Source organism: Heptranchias perlo, unplaced genomic scaffold, assembly GCF_035084215.1.
Source record: "Heptranchias perlo isolate sHepPer1 unplaced genomic scaffold, sHepPer1.hap1 HAP1_SCAFFOLD_381, whole genome shotgun sequence".
NCBI classification, from domain to species: Eukaryota; Metazoa; Chordata; class Chondrichthyes; order Hexanchiformes; family Hexanchidae; genus Heptranchias; species Heptranchias perlo.
The window spans coordinates 76526-93983 of record NW_027139393.1 but is presented as its reverse complement, the minus strand read 5'-3'; the positions used below and the strand labels follow the sequence as shown (position 1 = coordinate 93983).

Below are 17458 nucleotides of genomic sequence, written 5' to 3'. Positions count from 1 at the left end.
CTCTGTCTCTCTCTCTCTCTCTCTTTCTATACCTGTCCCTCTCTGTCACTCGGTCTCTCTATCTCTGTTGTTCCCTTTCTGTCTCTCTCGGTCTCTCTCTCTCTGTTTCTCTCTCTGTCTCTCTCTCTACCTGTCCCTGTCTGTCTCTCTCTCTCTCGCTCTGCCTCTCTCTATCTCACCCTCTCTCTCTCTCACTGTCTGTTCCTCTCTCTCTCTCTCTCTCTCTCCCCCTCTCGCTCCCTCTCTCCCTCTCTTTCTCTCTCTCCCTCTTTCTCTCTCTGTCACTCTGTCTCACTCTCTCTGCCCCGATTGTTAGTCCTGTATCATTCTAACCCCGATTCACTCCCATTGCACCAAATCCCCAATCAGGCCCCGCCCTTGCCCATCCAATTGATGTAAACTTAGGGACCGTCCCTAAACACACAGACGCCCCCCTCTCCTCAATCAGCCCCCCGTCGCCCACCCAGCGGACGTAAACTCAGGGACCGTCCCTAAACGCAACCAGGATTGAGAAATTATGAAAAGTGGAAAAAATAGTCAATCAATTTTCCTTTTTATTGCGAACCGCGAATCAGGAGACACAGCGTTTGGAGAGTGGGGCAACGGGGAGAGGGAGGTGGGAGGAGGTCGGATGAGGCGGGGATTGGGAAAGAGCTGGCTTGCGTTCAGGGCATAGAAAGATCCCACAGAAAGGTGAAGGCGGGTATCCAGAAAAAGACCCCCATTCTGAAAGCAGGGAAGTCATTGCTAAACCCTCATAAATCATTGGGTTTGGCCTCGGCTGGGACATTGCGTCCCAATTCTGGGCCCCGCACTCTTTAGGAAGGATGTCCAGGGTCTCAGAGAGGGTGCGGAGGAGATTGACCAGATTGCAACCAGGGGATGAGGGACCTCAGGTTAATTGGAGAAACTGGGAATTGTTCTCCTCGGAGCGGAGAAGGTTAAGGGGAGATTTCCCAGAATGGGACCAGGGGATGAGGGACCTCAGTTATGTGGAGAGACTGGAGAAACTGGGAATTGTTCTCCTCGGAGCAGAGAAGGTTAAGGGGAGATTTCCCAGAATGGGACCAGGGGATGAGGGACCTCAGTTATGCGGAGAGACTGGAGAAACTGGGAATTGTTCTCCTCAGAGCAGAGAAGGTTAAGGGGAGATTTCCCAGAATGGGACCAGGGGATGAGGGACCTCAGTGATGTGGGAGAGACTGGAGAAACTGGGAATTGTTCTCCTCAGAGCAGAGAAGGTTAAGGGGAGATTTCCCAGAATGGGACCAGGGGATGAGGGACCTCAGTTATGTGGGAGAGACTGGAGAAACTGGGAATTGTTCTCCTCAGAGCAGAGAAGGTTAAGGGGAGATTTCCCAGGATGGGACCAGGGGATGAGGGACCTCAGTTATGTGGGAGAGACTGGAGAAACTGGGAATTGTTCTCCTCAGAGCAGAGAAGGTTAAGGGGAGATTTAATCGAGGGGTTCACAATCAGGAGGGGTTTTGAGAGAGTAAATAAGGAGAGAGTGTTTCCCAGTGGGCAGGAGGGTCGGGAACCAGAGGACACAGATTGAAGATAATCGGGGAAAGAGGGGGAGACGAGGAGAACGTTTTTTTACGCAGCGAGTCGCGATGATCTGGAATTCGCTGCCTGAAAGGTGGGAACAGATTCAATAATAACTTTCAAAAGGGGGGAATACTCGAAGGGGGAAAATTTACAGGGCGACGGGGGGAAAGAGCAGGGACTGATTGGAGAGCTCTCTCACAGAGCTAGCACAGGGCACGATGGGCCGAGTGGCCTTCTCCCGCCCCTAAACCCTTCCGCGGTTTCTGATTTTGACTCTTGGGCTTTGTTTCCACCTGGGTGGGTGGTTGGTGAGGGGTGTGGGTGGTGGAGGGGACGGGTTTCACTGGGAGGGGTCCAGGACTCTCCCCATGAAGAGGGGGTAGCCCAGGGCCTCGTTCCAGAGCAGCAAAAGGAACGGGCGCAGCACTTCGAAAACCAGAACGTGGCGGGCCACGGAGATGCTCGTCACGGCGGCTGCTTCCACCCCCTCCTCGTCCACCGTCAGGACGGCCCGGTGCGTGGCGGCCGAGATCTCCACCCGACGGGCGAACGTCATCCCGCACAGGTTGGGTTGGAGGAGGACGTCCTGCAAACCTGAGGGACGGAGAGAGAGAGAGAGAGGGACTGAGAGAATATCGAGCATTCGTCTCGATCGAGAAGTTCCCAGTGTCAGCGTCGAGCGCTCCCAGGGGGCAGGTACAGCACGGGTTAGATACAGTGTAGAGCTCCCTCTACATTACCCTGACAGTGTGTCCCCCACTTTATACCCAGTGTCAGCGTCGAGCGCTCCCAGGGGGCAGGTACAGCACGGGTTAGATACAGTGTAGAGCTCCCTCGACATTACCCTGACAGTGTGTCCCCCACTTTATACCCAGTGTCAGCATCGAGCGCTCCCAGGGGTCAGGTACAGCACGGGTTAGATACAGTGTAGAGCTCCCTCTACATTACCCTGACAGTGTGTCCCCCACTTTATACCCAGTGTCGGCATCGAGCGCTCCCAGGGGGCAGGTACAGCACGGGTTAGAGACAGTGTAGAGCTCCCTCCACATTACCCTGACAGTGTGTCCCCCACTTTATACCCAGTGTCGGCATCGAGCGCTCCCAGGGGGCAGGTACAGCACGGGTTAGATACAGTGTAGAGCTCCCTCCACATTACCCTGACAGTGTGTCCCCCACTTTATACCCAGTGTCGGCATCGAGCGCTCCCAGGGGGCAGGTACAGCACGGGTTAGATACAGTGTAGAGCTCCCTCTACACTACCCTGACAGTGTGTCCCCCACTTTATACCCAGTGTCGGCATCGAGCGCTCCCAGGGGGGCAGGTCCAGCACGGGATGGAGAGAGGGTCCAAGCTCTCCTGGTGGCCACTCACCCATGTCGCTGAAAGGTAGCAGAAGATCCTGGGTGAAGTTCATTTTGAATTTGGGCAGCACCACACTGGTTGCTTTGTAGTTTCCCTGCTTCAGTGTGTTCATGATGTCCCTCAGTTGGTCAAAGGTGAGGGCCCGTTCAACCTCCGACAGGCTGCGTTCAGAGTCCTGAGGCAAGATGACGACCAGGCTGTTCTTCCCAAACATCTGGAACTTGCCAACCTGAAGGGGTCAAAGGGAAAGCACACCAGCAGAGGTCAAGGCTTCAAGCCAACGGATCAGTGACCCTTCACCCCTCTCGGGACGTGCGGTCGAATCCAGCCCCACGATGGTTGGGGACGAATGGGAACAGGAGGAGGCCCATTCAGCCCCCCTCGAGCCTGTTACACAGGAACAGGAGGAGGCCGTTCAGCCCCTCGAGCCTGTTCCACCATTCAACGAGATCATGGTTGATCTGTATCTCAACCCCATTGACCCCACCTTGGTTCCCTAACCCTTAATCCCCTCACCCAACAAAAATCGATCGATCTCAGGTTTGAAATTCCCAATTGACCCCCAGCCCCGACAGCTTTTTTCGAGGGGAGAGAGTTCCAGATTCCCACTCCCCCTTTGTGTGAAGAAATGCTTCCTGACATCACCCCTGGACGGGCCCAGCTCTCATTTTAAGATTCTGCCCCCTTGTTCTGGACTCTCCCCCGACCCCCCGACCAGAGAAAATAGTTTCTCTCCATCGGCCCTATCGAATCCTTCAATCATCTCAAACCCCTCGATTAGATCACCCCTCAATCTTCTACACTCGAGGGAATACAAGCCCGGTCTGTGCGAACCGCCCTCGGGATTCAACCCTTGTAGCCCCGGGGATCGTTCTGGGCCCGCACCCCCCTCCGAGGGCCGATACATCCTTCCCGAGGGGACGGTGCCCAGGGCCGGACGCGGTCTCTCCAGATGGGGGTACCGAGCAGAGCTCTGATGGGGGGGACTGGGCTTGAGGGCAATGGGTCAGAGAGCGACCTTTCAACCGCTGGGACCCAGAGAGAGGAGGGGGAAGGGGGGGGGCCTACCCTCCGATGGCGGGAGGAGGGGGCTGGGCCAGAATCCCTGTCGTTGCCGTGCGTCCCCGTGGGAACGACCCTTACCTTGACATTTAATCCCTCGTGGAACATGGCCGCCAGTGGGTAGATGCTGTTCTGCATCATTTGCACTCTGACCTTTTTGCGTGGGGTCACCCAGAAATTCCCCATCTTCGTTTCCTTCTTGTCAAACCTGGTTTTCCAGGCGCCTGACGGAGGGAGGGAAAACGGGAGTCAGATTTCCCATCGCTTGACGAATGCTCAGCCTCGGGCCGAGTCGGTGTTTCGTGCCCTCTGTGCCCGGGGTCACCCAGCCTCCAGGAGTCGTCTCCGGGACACGGCTGTGAACTGGGGACGCCTGACAGAGAGAGGCTCCCTCTTCAAACGGGGTCCCTGACGGAGAGACTCTCTCATCAAAAGGGGTCCCTGACAGAGAGAGGCTCCCTCTGTAAAAGGGGTCCCTGATGGAGAGACTCCCTCTGTAAAAGGGGTCCCTGATGGAGAGACTCCCTCTTTAAAAGGGGTCCCTGACGGAGAGACTCCCTCTTTAAAAGGGGTCCCTGATGAAGAGACTCCCTCTTTAAAAGGGGTCCCTGACGGAGAGACTCCCTCTTTAAAAGGGGTCCCTGACGGAGAGACTCCCTCTGTAAAAGGGGTCCCTGACAGAAAGACTCCCTCATTGAAAGGGGTCCCTGACGGAGAGACTCCCTCTTTAAAAGGGGTCCCTGACGGAGAGACTCCCTCTTTAAAAGGGGTCCCTGACGGAGAGACTCTCTCTTTAAAAGGGGTCCCTGACGGAGAGACTCTCTCTTTAAAAGGGATCCCTAACAGAAAGACTCCCTCATTGAAAGGGGTCCCTGACGGAGAGACTCCCTCTTTAAAAGGGGTCCCTGACGGAGAGACTCCCTCTGTAAAAGGGGTCCCTGACGGAGAGACTCCCTCTTTAAAAGGGGTCCCTGACGGAGAGACTCTCTCTTTAAAAGGGGTCCCTGACGGAGAGACTCCCTCTTTAAACGGGGTCCCTGACGGAGAGAGACTCCCTCTTTAAAAGGGGTCCCTGACGGAGAGACTCCCTCTGTAAAAGGGGTCCCTGACGGAGAAACTCCCTCTGTAAAAGGGGTCCCTGACGGAGAGAGACTCCCTCTGTAAAAGGGGTCCCTGACGGAGAGAGACTCCCTCTGTAAAAGGGGCCCCTGACGGAGAGTCTCCCTCTTCAAAAGGGGTCCCTGACGGAGAGACTCCCTCTGTAAAAGGGGTCCCTGACGGAGAGAGACTCCCTCTGTAAAAGGGGTCCCTGACGGAGAGAGACTCCCTCTGTAAAAGGGGTCCCTGACGGAGAGTCTCCCTCTTCAAAAGGGGTCCCTGACGGAGAGACTCCCTCTTCAAAAGGGGTCCCTGACGGAGAGACTCCCTCTGTAAAAGGGGTCCCTGATGGAGAGACTCCCTCTGTAAAAGGGGTCCCTGTCGGAGAGACTCCCTCTGTAAAAGGGGTCCCTGACGGAGAGAGACTCCCTCTTCGATGGCGATGGAGCCCACTCACCTTTGAAGAACACGGCGTTTAGCAGCATTAGAATGGTCTCCTCAGGCACCTCCTTGACCAGGCTGGTAATTCTGCCCTCCGTGTTGGCCGCCACCCAATCGTTGACCGTCCGCGCGTTCGCGCTCGAGTCCCCGGACAGCGGGAGGGGCTGGTTTCCGTAGAAACGTTCCGATCTCTGGAGGAACGATTTCTCGAGACACAAGCCTGGAAGGAGAAGGGCGAGGAGTGGGGAGCGGGGGTGCCGGGGGGACGAGGGAGAGAGAGAGAGAGAGAGAGAAGAGTCAAAATGTTAGATCCAGGCCGGCAGAAGCCAAGGGAGATACTTCGAAACCCTTCCCAAAATCAGCCGGAGCGTCCTGGTCCAATTTCAGATCGGCCACGATCTTATTGAATGGCGGAGCAGGCTCGAGGGGCCGATTGGCCGACTCCTGCTCCTCTTTCTTATGTTCTTAATTCTGGGCCCCGCAGACTTGAGATCGGAGGTCAAGGCCTGAGAGGGTGGTTTTGCTCGATGGGTACCTGGGATGAGGGACCTCACTTACGTGGAGAGTATTGGAGAAACTGGGAATTGTTCTCCTCAGAGCAGAGAAGGTCCAAGGGAGATCTTCTCGAACGACACCCGGGCTCGGCTTGAATTTGGAGGACGGGTTGTCCACTCCCTCGAGTTGAAGGCCAAGTTTGAACCAAGCGATGGGAACGCTCACCTTCCTTGTAGAACAGCTGGGAGGCGGACAGCATGGACTCTGTCCCGTTCAAGAGATGCTTGAACGTCTCGTGGACGCAGGAGAGGTTTCTGTAAAACAGGGCGTCTTCCAGGTCCCTTTTCGACTCGTTTCTTGCACCTGAGTTCCGAAAAAACACAGCCCAAGAGTCAAAGAGGTGGTTTTTGGAGGACAACCTCGAAGAAGGAGAGATCTCCCATCAACACCCAGCCCCTTTCACCACCTCGGGACGTCCCAAAGCTTCACGGCCGATGAAGGACTTTTTTTTTTGGAGTGCGCTCACTGTTGTAATGTGGGAAACGCGGCAGCCGATTTGCGCACAGCAAGATCCCACAAACAGCGATGTGATAAATGACCCAGATCATCTCGTGATGTTGGTCGAGGGATAAATATCGGGGCCCAGGACCCCGGGGAGAACTCCCCCCTGCTCTTCTTCCAATAGTGGGCCGTGGGATCTTTTACATCCACCCGAGAGGGGCAGACGGGGCCTCGGTTTAACGTCTCATCCCCGAAAGACGGCCCCTCCGACAGAGCGGCGCTCCCTCAGTACCGACCCTCCGACAGTGCGGCGCTCCCTCAGTACTGACCCTCCGACAGTGCGGCGCTCCCTCAGTACTGACCCTCCGACAGTGCGGCCCTCCCTCAGTACCGACCCTCCGACAGTGCGGCGCTCCCTCAGTACCGACCCTCCGACAGTGCGGCGCTCCCTCAGTACCGACCCTCTGACAGTGGGGCACTCCCTCAGTACTGACCCTCCGACAGTGCGGCGCTCCCTCAGTACCGACCCTCCGACAGTGCGGCGCTCCCTCAGTACCGACCCTCTGACAGTGGGGCACTCCCTCAGTACCGACCCTCCGACAGTGCGGCACTCCCTCAGTACCGACCCTCCGACAGTGCGGCGCTCCCTCAGTACTGACCCTCCGACAGTGCGGCGCTCCCTCAGCACCGACCCTCCGACAGTGCGGCGCTCCCTCAGTACTGACCCTCCGACAGTGCGGCGCTCCCTCGGTACTGACCCTCCGAAAGTGCGGCGCTCCCTCAGTACCGACCCTCCGACAGTGCGGCGCTCCCTCAGTGCTGACCCTCCGACAGTGCGGCGCTCCCTCAGTACTGACCCTCCGACAGTGCGGCGCTCCCTCAGTACCGACCCTCCGACAGTGCGGCGCTCCCTCAGTACCGACCCTCCGACAGTGCGGCGCTCCCTCAGTACTGACCCTCCGACAGTGCGGCCCTCCCTCAGTACCGACCCTCCGACAGTGCGGCGCTCCCTCAGTACCGACCCTCCGACAGTGGGGCGCTCCCTCAGTACTGACCCTCCGACAGTGCGGCGCTCCCTCAGTACCGACCCTCCGACAGTGCGGTGCTCCCTCAGTACTGACCCTCCGACAGTGCGGCACTCCCTCAGTACTGACCCTCCGACAGTGCGGCGCTCCCTCAGTACTGACCCTCCGACAGTGCGGCACTCCCTCAGTACTGACCCTCCGACAGTGCGGCGCTCCCTCAGTACTGACCCTCCGACAGTGCGGCGCTCCCTCAGTACTGACCCTCCGACAGTGCGGCTCTCCCTCAGTACCGACCCTCCGACAGTGCGGCGCTCCCTCAGTACTGACCCTCCGACAGTGCTACCCACTGACCTTGTCAAATAGGTGGAGAGACGGAGAGAGCGAGAGAGAGAGAGAGGGAGAGAGAGAGGGAGGGAGAGAGAGAGAGAGAAAGGGAGAAAGAGACAGAGAGGGAGAGAGAGGGAGGGAGAGAGAGAGAAAAAGAGAGAGAGACAGAGAAAGAGACAGAGAGAGGGAGAAAGAGACAGAGAGGGAGAGAGAGGGAGGGAGAGAGAGGGAGGGAGAGAGAGAAAGAGAGAGAGAGAGAAAGAGACAGAGAGGGGGAGAGAGAGAGAGAGAGAGAGAAAGAGACAGAGAGAGAGAGAGAAAGAGGGAGAGGGACAGAGAGAGAGAGAGAGAGGGAGAGAGAGAGAGAGAGAGAGGGAGAGAGAGAAAGAGACAGAGAGGGGGAGAGGGACAGAGAGAGAGAGAGAGAGGGAGAGAGAGAGAGTGAGAGAGAGAGAGTGAGAGAGAGACAGAGAGGGGGAGGCAAAGAGAGCAACAGAGAGAGATGGAGGGAGAGTGAGAGTGCACTGCCCTTTAGCCCCTCCTCTTCCCTCGCTCCCGTTAACCCCCCTCGCCCCCCTCCCTCCTGCCCGTTAAGCCCCCCCACCCCCTCCCCCTCCTTCCCCCGGTACCTCCGTTGGTGATCTTACCGAGGAGGAGGTGGGTGAGGGCGGCGGCGAGGCTGATGGGGGAGAGCAGGACGTTGGCCCCCGGATTGAACTTGGCGACGGTGCTGAACGCCTTCAGGCCGAACTCGGCCAGGGAATCGGCCAGGGCCCTCGTCTCCTCCTCCCCCCTCGGGGAGCCGCAGCTCAGCCAGGGATCTGGGTACCTGGAGCAGTGGTGGTGGGGAGAGACCTCGCAGGGCCGGGGAGGCCTCCGGTGGACGGCCACCAGCCCCGTCACGTTCTCCCGCTCCACCCGTGAAGGCTCCGCCAGCAGGAAACTCCCAGGCTCAGCCCCGGCCTGCAGAGGGAGGGAAGAGTGGAAAGCAAAGAACAGGGTCAGGCGGTCAAGAGAGAGTTGGCAAATGGTCAGCTACCCACTCTGTCCACCCAGACGAAAGCCACCGTTGCCCCCCATCAACCCGCCCCGGAGCGCCCAGACCAGGTCCCAGGCTCCAAGCCCAGCCCAAGCCCAAGGCTCCAAATCCAATCCAGGTCCCAGGCTCCAAATCCAACGCAGGTCCCAGGCTCCAAACCCAACCCAGGTCCCAGGCTCCAAATCCAACCCAGGTCCCAGGCTCCAAACCCAACCCAGGTCCCAGGCTCCAAATCCAACCCAGGTCCCAGGCTCCAAACCCAACCCAGGTCCCAGGCTCCAAACCCAACCCAGGTCCCAGGCTCCAAACCCAGACCAGGTCCCAGGCTCCAAACCCAGCCCAGGCCCAAGGCTCCAAATCCAACCCAGGTCCCAAGGCTCCAAATCCAACACAGCTCCCAGGCTCCAAACCCAGCCCAGGCCCAAGGCTCCAAATCCAACCCAGGTCCCAGGCTCCAAACCCAGCCCAGGTCCCAGGCTCCAAACCCAGCCCAGGCCCAAGGCTCCAAATCCAACCCAGGTCCCAAGGCTCCAAATCCAACCCAAGTCTCAGGCTCTAAACCCAGACCAGGTCCCAGGCTCCAAACCTACCCAGGCCCAAGGCTCCAAACCCAGCCCAGGCCCAAGGCTCCAAATCCAACCCAGGTCCCAAGGCTCCAAATCCAACACAGCTCCCAGGCTCCAAACCCAGCCCAGGCCCAAGGCTCCAAATCCAACCCAGGTCCCAAGGCTCCAAATCCAACCCAGGTCCCAGGCTCCAAACCCAGCCCAGGTCCCAGGCTCCAAACCCAGCCCAGGCCTCAGGCTCCAAACCCAGACCAGGTCCCAGGCTCCAAACCCAGCCCAGGCCCAAGGCTCCAAATCCAACCCAGTTCCCAAGGCTCCAAATCCAACCCAGGTCCCAGGCTCCAAATCCAACCCAAGTCTCAGGCTCTAAACCCAGACCAGGTCCCAGGCTCCAAACCTAGCCCAGGTCCCAGGCTCCAAACCCAACCCAGGCCCCAGGCTCCAAACCCAGCGCAGGCCCAAGGCTACAAACCCAACCCAGGCCCAAGGCTCCAAACCCAGGCCAGGTCCCAGGCTCCAAACCCAGACCAGGTCCCAGGCTTCAAATCCAGCCCAGGTCCCAAGGCTCCAGGCTCCAAATCCAGCCCAGGTCCCAAGGCTCCAAATCCAACCCAGGTCCCAGGCTCCAAACTCAGACCAGGTCCCAGGCTCCAAACCCAGCCCAGGCCCAAGGCTCCAAATCCAGACCAGGTCCCAAGGCTCCAGGCTCCAAATCCAGCCCAGGTCCCAAGGCTCCAAATCCAACCCGGGTCCCAAGGCTCCAAACCCAGCCCAGGCCCCAGGCTCCAAACCCAGACCAGGCCCCAGGCTCCAAACCCAGACCAGGTCCCAGGCTCCAAACCCAGCCCAGGCCCAAGGCTCCAAATCCAGCCCACGCCCCAGGCTCCAAACCCAGACCAGGCCCCAGGCTCCAAACCCAGCCCAGGCCCCAGGCCCAGAGCTCGCTCACAGTCAATGCCCCTACTGTCTGCAAACCAACCCCACTGTCTCGCTCTCTCTCTCTCTCCCTCTGTCTCTCCCTCTCTCTATGTCTCTCTCCCTCTTTCTCTGTCTGTCTGTCTCCCTCTCTGTCTATCTGTCTGTCTCTCTCCCTCTGTCTCTGCCTCTCTCCCTCGCTCTGTCTCTCCCTCTCTCTATGTCTCTCTCCCTCTCTCTCTGTCTCACTCTCCCTCTCTCTGTCTCTGCCTCTCTCTCTCTCTCTCTGTCTCACTCTCCCTCTCTCTGTCTGTCTGTCTGTCTGTCTCTCTCTCCCTCTCTCTCTGTCTCACTCTCCCTCTCTCTGTCTGTCTGTCTCTCTCTCTCTCCCTCTCTCTCTGTCTGTCCCTCTCTCTCTGTCTCTCTCTCCCTCTCTCTCTGTCTCACTCTCCCTCTCTCTCTGTCTCACTCTCCCTCTCTCTGTCTGTCTGTCTCTCTCTCTCTCCCTCTCTCTCTGTCTCGCTGTCCCTCTCTCTCTGCCTCACTCTCCCTCTCTCTGTCTGTCTGTCTGTCTGTCTCTCTCTCCCTCTCTCGCTCTGTCTCTCCCTCTCTCTATGTCTCTCTGTCTCTCTCCCTCTATCTCTGTCTGTCTGTCTCTCTCTCTCCCTCTGTCTCTGCCTCTCTCTCTCCCTCTGTCTCTCTCTCTCTCCCCCTCTCTCTGTCTCTCTCTCTCTCTCTCTGTCTGTCTCTCTCTCTCCCTCTCTCGCTCTGTCTCTCCCTCTCTCCATGTCTCTGTCTCTCTCCCTCTCTCTCTCTCTGTGTCTCTCTCTCTCCCCCTCTCTCTGTCTCTCTGTCTCTGTCTCTGTCTGTCAGTCTGGCTCTCTCTCTCTCCCTCTCTCTCTGTCTCGCTGTCCCTCTCTCTCTGTCGGTCTCTCTCTCTCCCTCTCTCTGTCTCTCTCTGTCTGTCTCTCTCTCTCTCTCTCCCTCTCTCTCTGTCTGTCCCTCTCTCTCTGTCTCTCTCTCTCCCTCTGTCTCAGTCACTCTCTCTCCATTTCAATTCATGTCTCTGTTTCTCTGCCTCTCTGTTTTTACCTCTCTCACTGTTTTCCTCCATTATACACAGGGACAGGTCTCACTGTGAGACCCCCACAGTCCCCGATCGAGGGGCTCGAACCCCATTATACACAGGGACAGGTCTCACTGTGAGACCCCCACAGTCCCCGATCGAGGGGCTCGAACTCCATTATACACAGGGACAGGTCTCGCTGTGAGACCCCCACAGTCCCCGATCGAGGGGCTCAAACTCCATTATACACAGGGACAGGTCTCACTGCGAGACCCCCACAGTCCCCGATCGAGGGGCTCGAACTCCATTATACACAGGGACAGGTCTCGCTGTGAGACCCCCACAGTCCCCGATCGAGGGGCTCGAACCCCATTATACGCAGGGACAGGTCTCACTGTGAGACCCCCACAGTCCCCGATCGAGGGGCTCGAACTCCATTATACACAGGGACAGGTCTCACTGTGAGACCCCCACAGTCCCCGATCGAGGGGCTCGAACCCCATTATACGCAGGGACAGGTCTCACTGTGAGACCCCCACAGTCCCCGATCGAGGGGCTGGAACCCCATTATACGCAGGGACAGGTCTCACTGTGAGACCCCCACAGTCCCCGATCGAGGGGCTCGAACCCCATTATACACAGAGACAGGTCTCACTGTGAGACCCCCACAGTCCCCGATCGAGGGGCTCGAACACCATTATACACAGGGACAGGTCTCGCTGCGAGACCCCCACAGTCCCCGATCGAGGGGCTCGAACTCCATTATACACAGGGACAGGTCTCGCTGTGAGACCCCCACAGTCCCCGATCGAGGGGCTCGAACTCCATTATACACAGGGACAGGTCTCACTGTGAGACCCCCACAGTCCCCGATCGAGGGGCTGGAACCCCATTATACGCAGGGACAGGTCTCACTGTGAGACCCCCACAGTCCCCGATCGAGGGGCTCGAACCCCATTATACACAGAGACAGGTCTCACTGTGAGACCCCCACAGTCCCCGATCGAGGGGCTCGAACACCATTATACAGAGGGACAGGTCTCACTGTGAGAACCCCACAGTCCCCGATCGAGGGGCTCAAACTCCATTATACACAGGGACAGGTCTCACTGTGAGACCCCCACAGTCCCCGATCGAGGGGCTCGAACCCGGTTATACACAGGGACAGGTCTCGCTGAGAGAACCCCACAGTCCCCGATCGAGGGGCTCGAACCCCATTATACACAGGGACAGGTCTCACTGTGAGACCCCCACAGTCCCCGATCGAGGGGCTCGAACTCCATTATACACGGGGACAGGTCTCACTGTGAGACCCCCACAGTCCCCGATTGAGGGGCTCGAACCCGATTATACACAGGGACAGGTCTCACTGTGAGACCCCCACAGTCCCCGATCGAGGGGCTCGAACTCCATTATACACAGGGACAGGTCTCACTGCGAGACCCCCACAGTCCCCGATCGAGGGGCTCAAACCCCGTTATACACAGGGACAGGTCTCGCTGTGAGACACCCACAGTCCCCGATCGAGGGGCTCGAACACCATTATACACAGGGACAGGTCTCACTGTGAGACCCCCACAGTCCCCGATCGAGGGGCTGGAACCCCATTATACGCAGGGACAGGTCTCACTGTGAGACCCCCACAGTCCCCGATCGAGGGGCTCGAACCCCATTATACACAGAGACAGGTCTCACTGTGAGATCCCCACAGTCCCCGATCGAGGGGCTCGAACACCATTATACAGAGGGACAGGTCTCACTGTGAGACCCCCACAGTCCCCGATCGAGGGGCTCAAACTCCATTATACACGGGGACAGGTCTCACTGTGAGACCCCCACAGTCCCCGATCGAGGGGCTCGAACCCGGTTATACACAGGGACAGGTCTCGCTGAGAGAACCCCACAGTCCCCGATCGAGGGGCTCGAACCCCATTATACACAGGGACAGGTCTCACTGTGAGACCCCCACAGTCCCCGATCGAGGGGCTCGAACTCCATTATACACGGGGACAGGTCTCACTGTGAGACCCCCACAGTCCCCGATCGAGGGGCTCGAACCCCATTATACACAGGGAGAGGTCTCGCTGCGAGACCCCCACAGTCCCCGATCGAGGGGCTCGAACTCCATTATACACAGGGACAGGTCTCACTGTGAGACCCCCACAGTCCCCGATCGAGGGGCTCGAACCCCATTATACGCAGGGACAGGTCTCACTGTGAGACCCCCACAGTCCCCGATCGAGGGGCTTGAACCCCATTATACGCAGGGACAGGTCTCACTGTGAGACCCCCACAGTCCCCGATCGAGGGGCTCGAACCCCATTATACACAGAGACAGGTCTCACTGTGAGACCCCCACAATCCCCGATCGAGGGGCTCGAACACCATTATACAGAGGGACAGGTCTCACTGTGAGACCCCCACAGTCCCCGATCGAGGGGCTCAAACTCCATTATACACGGGGACAGGTCTCACTGTGAGACCCCCACAGTCCCCGATCGAGGGGCTCGAACCCGGTTATACACAGGGACAGGTCTCGCTGAGAGAACCCAACAGTCCCCGATCGAGGGGCTCGAACCCCATTATACACAGGGACAGGTCTCACTGTGAGACCCCCACAGTCCCCGATCGAGGGGCTCGAACTCCATTATACACGGGGACAGGTCTCACTGTGAGACCCCCACAGTCCCCGATTGAGGGGCTCGAACCCGATTATACACAGGGACAGGTCTCACTGCGAGACCCCCACAGTCCCCGATCGAGGGGCTCAAACTCCATTATACACGGGGACAGGTCTCACTGTGAGACCCCCACAGTCCCCGATCGAGGGGCTCGAACCCCATTATACACAGGGACAGGTCTCAGTGTGAGACCCCCACAGTTCCCGATCGAGGGGCTCGAACTCCATTATACACAGGGACAGGTCTCGCTGTGAGACCCCCACAGTCCCCGATCGAGGGGCTCAAACTCCATTATACACGGGGACAGGTCTCACTGTGAGACCCCCACAGTCCCCGATCGAGGGGCTCGAACACCATTATACACAAGGACAGGTCTCACTTGGAGACCCCCACAGTCCCCGATCGAGGGGCTCGAACCCCATTATACGCAGGGACAGGTCTCACTGCGAGACCCCCACAGTCCCCGATCGAGGGGCTCGAACCCCATTATACACAGGGACAGGTCTCACTGTGAGACCCCCACAGTCCCCGATCGAGGGGCTCGAACCCCATTATACACAGGGACAGGTCTCAGTGTGAGACCCCCACAGTCCCCGATCGAGGGGCTCGAACCCCATTATACACAGGGACAGGTCTCGCTGTGAGACCCCCACAGTCCCCGATCGAGGGGCTCGAACCCCGTTATACACAGGGACAGGTCTCACTGTGAGACCCCCACAGTCCCCGATCGAGGGGCTCGAACTCCATTATACACGGGGACAGGTCTCACTGTGAGACCCCCACAGTCCCCGATTGAGGGGCTCGAACCCGATTATACACAGGGACAGGTCTCACTGTGAGACCCCCACAGTCCCCGATCGAGGGGCTCAAACTCCATTATACACAGGGACAGGTCTCGCTGTGAGACCCCCACGGTCCCCGATCGAGGGGCTCGAACTCCATTATACGCAGGGACACGTCTCACTGCGAGACCCCCACGGTCCCCGATCGAGGGGCTCGAACCCCATTATACGCAGGGACAGGTCTCACTGCGAGACCCCCACAGTCCCCGATCGAGGGGCTCGAACTTCATTATACACAGGGACAGGTCTCGCTGTGAGACCCCCACAGTCCCCGATCGAGGAGCTCGAACCCCATTATACACAGGGACAGGTCTCACTGTGAGACCCCCACAGTCCCCGATCGAGGGGCTCGAACCCCATTATACGCAGGGACAGGTCTCACTGCGAGACCCCCACAGTCCCCGATCGAGGGGCTCGAACTCCATTATACACGGGGACAGGTCTCACTGTGAGACCCCCACAGTCCCCGATCGAGGGGCTCGAACCCCATTATACACAGGGACAGGTCTCAGTGTGAGACCCCCACAGTCCCCGATCGAGGGGCTCAAACTCCATTATACACGGGGACAGGTCTCACTGTGAGACCCCCACAGTCCCCGATCGAGGGGCTCGAACCCCATTATACACAAGGACAGGTCTCACTTGGAGACCCCCACAGTCCCCGATCGAGGGGCTCGAACCCCATTATACGCAGGGACAGGTCTCACTGCGAGACCCCCACAGTCCCCGATCGAGGGGCTCGAACCCCATTATACACAGGGACAGGTCTCGCTGTGAGACCCCCACAGTCCTCGATCGAGGGGCTCGAACTCCATTATACACAGGGACAGGTCTCACTGTGAGACCCCCACAGTCCCCGATCGATGGGCTCGAACTCTATTATACACAGGGACAGGTCTCACTGTGAGACCCCCACAGTCCCCGATCGAGGGGCTCAAACTCCATTATACACGGGGACAGGTCTCACTGTGAGACCCCCACAGTCCCCGATCGAGGGGCTCGAACCCGGTTATACACAGGGACAGGTCTCGCTGAGAGACCCCCACAGTCCGCGATCGAGGGGCTCGAACTCCATTATACACAGGGACAGGTCTCACTGCGAGACCCCCACAGTCCCCGATCGAGGGGCTCGAACCCCATTATACGCAGGGACAGGTCTCACTGTGAGACCCCCACAGTCCCCGATCGAGGGGCTCGAACCCCATTATACACAGGGACAGGTCTCACTGTGAGACCCCCACAGTCCCCGATCGAGGGGCTCGAACTCCATTATACACGGGGACAGGTCTCACTGTGAGACCCCCACAGTCCCCGATCGAGGGGCTCGAACTCCATTATACGCAGGGACAGGTCTCACTGTGAGACCCCCACAGTCCCCGATCGAGGAGCTCGAACTCCATTATACACGGGGACAGGTCTCACTGCGAGACCCCCCACAGTCCCCGATCGAGGGGCTCGAACTCCATTATACACGGGGACAGGTCTCACTGTGAGACCCCCACAGTCCCCGATCGAGGGGCTCGAACCCCATTATACACAGGGACAGGTCTCACTGCGAGACCCCCACAGTCCCCGATCGAGGGGCTCGAACCCCATTATACACAGGGACAGGTCTCACTGCGAGACCCCCACAGTCCCCGATCGAGGGGCTCGAACCCCATTATACACAGGGACAGGTCTCACTGCGAGACCCCCACAGTCCCCGATCGAGGGGCTCGAACTCCATTATACACAGGGACAGGTCTCACTGTGAGACCCCCACAGTCCCCGATCGAGGGGCTCGAACTCCATTATACACAGGGACAGGTCTCCCTGTGAGACCCCCACAGTCCCCGATCGAGGGGCTCGAACTCCATTATACACAGGGACAGGTCTCGCTGTGAGACCCCCACGGTCCCCGATCGAGGGGCTCGAACTCCATTATACACAGGGACAGGTCTCGCTGTGAGACCCCCACGGTCCCCGATCGAGGGGCTCGAACCCCATTATACACAGGGACAGGTCTCACTGTGAGACCCCCACGGTCCCCGATCGAGGGGCTCGAACTCCATTATACACAGGGACAGGTCTCGCTGTGAGACCCCCACAGTCCCCGATCGAGGGGCTCGAACTCCATTATACACAGGGACAGGTCTCGCTGTGAGACCCCCACAGTCCCCGATCGAGGGGCTCGAACTCCATTATACACAGGGACAGGTCTCGCTGTGAGACCCCCACAGTCCCCGATCGAGGGGCTCGAACTCCATTATACACAGGGACAGGTCTCACTGTGAGACCCCCACAGTCCCCGATCGAGGGGCTCGAACTCCATTATACACAGGGACAGGTCTCACTGTGAGACCCCCACAGTCCCCGATCGAGGGGCTCGAACTCCATTATACACAGGGACAGGTCTCACTGTGAGACCCCCACAGTCCCCGATCGAGGGGCTCGAACCCCATTATACACGGGGACAGGTCTCACTGTGAGATCCCCACAGTCCCCGAT

The 17458-nt window shown here is 58.7% G+C and overlaps 1 protein-coding gene across 2 annotated transcripts in view; it reads right to left on the bottom strand.

Moving 5' to 3' along the window:
- Positions 1 to 536: 536 nt before the first annotated feature.
- LOC137311684 (plasma protease C1 inhibitor-like) overlaps positions 537 to 17458 on the bottom strand; it is a 31874-nt gene continuing 14952 nt past the window's right edge. For both annotated transcript variants that reach the window (XM_067978750.1, XM_067978751.1), the window contains 6 exons: positions 8510 to 8825; positions 6235 to 6372; positions 5531 to 5734; positions 4057 to 4199; positions 2923 to 3142; positions 537 to 2145 (listed from right to left, as the gene is read on the bottom strand). In XM_067978750.1, coding sequence (XP_067834851.1) covers positions 1892 to 2145; positions 2923 to 3142; positions 4057 to 4199; positions 5531 to 5734; positions 6235 to 6372; positions 8510 to 8825 — 1275 coding nt within the window. In that variant the 3' untranslated portion in view covers positions 537 to 1891. The remainder of the gene's footprint in view (positions 2146 to 2922; positions 3143 to 4056; positions 4200 to 5530; positions 5735 to 6234; positions 6373 to 8509; positions 8826 to 17458) is intronic.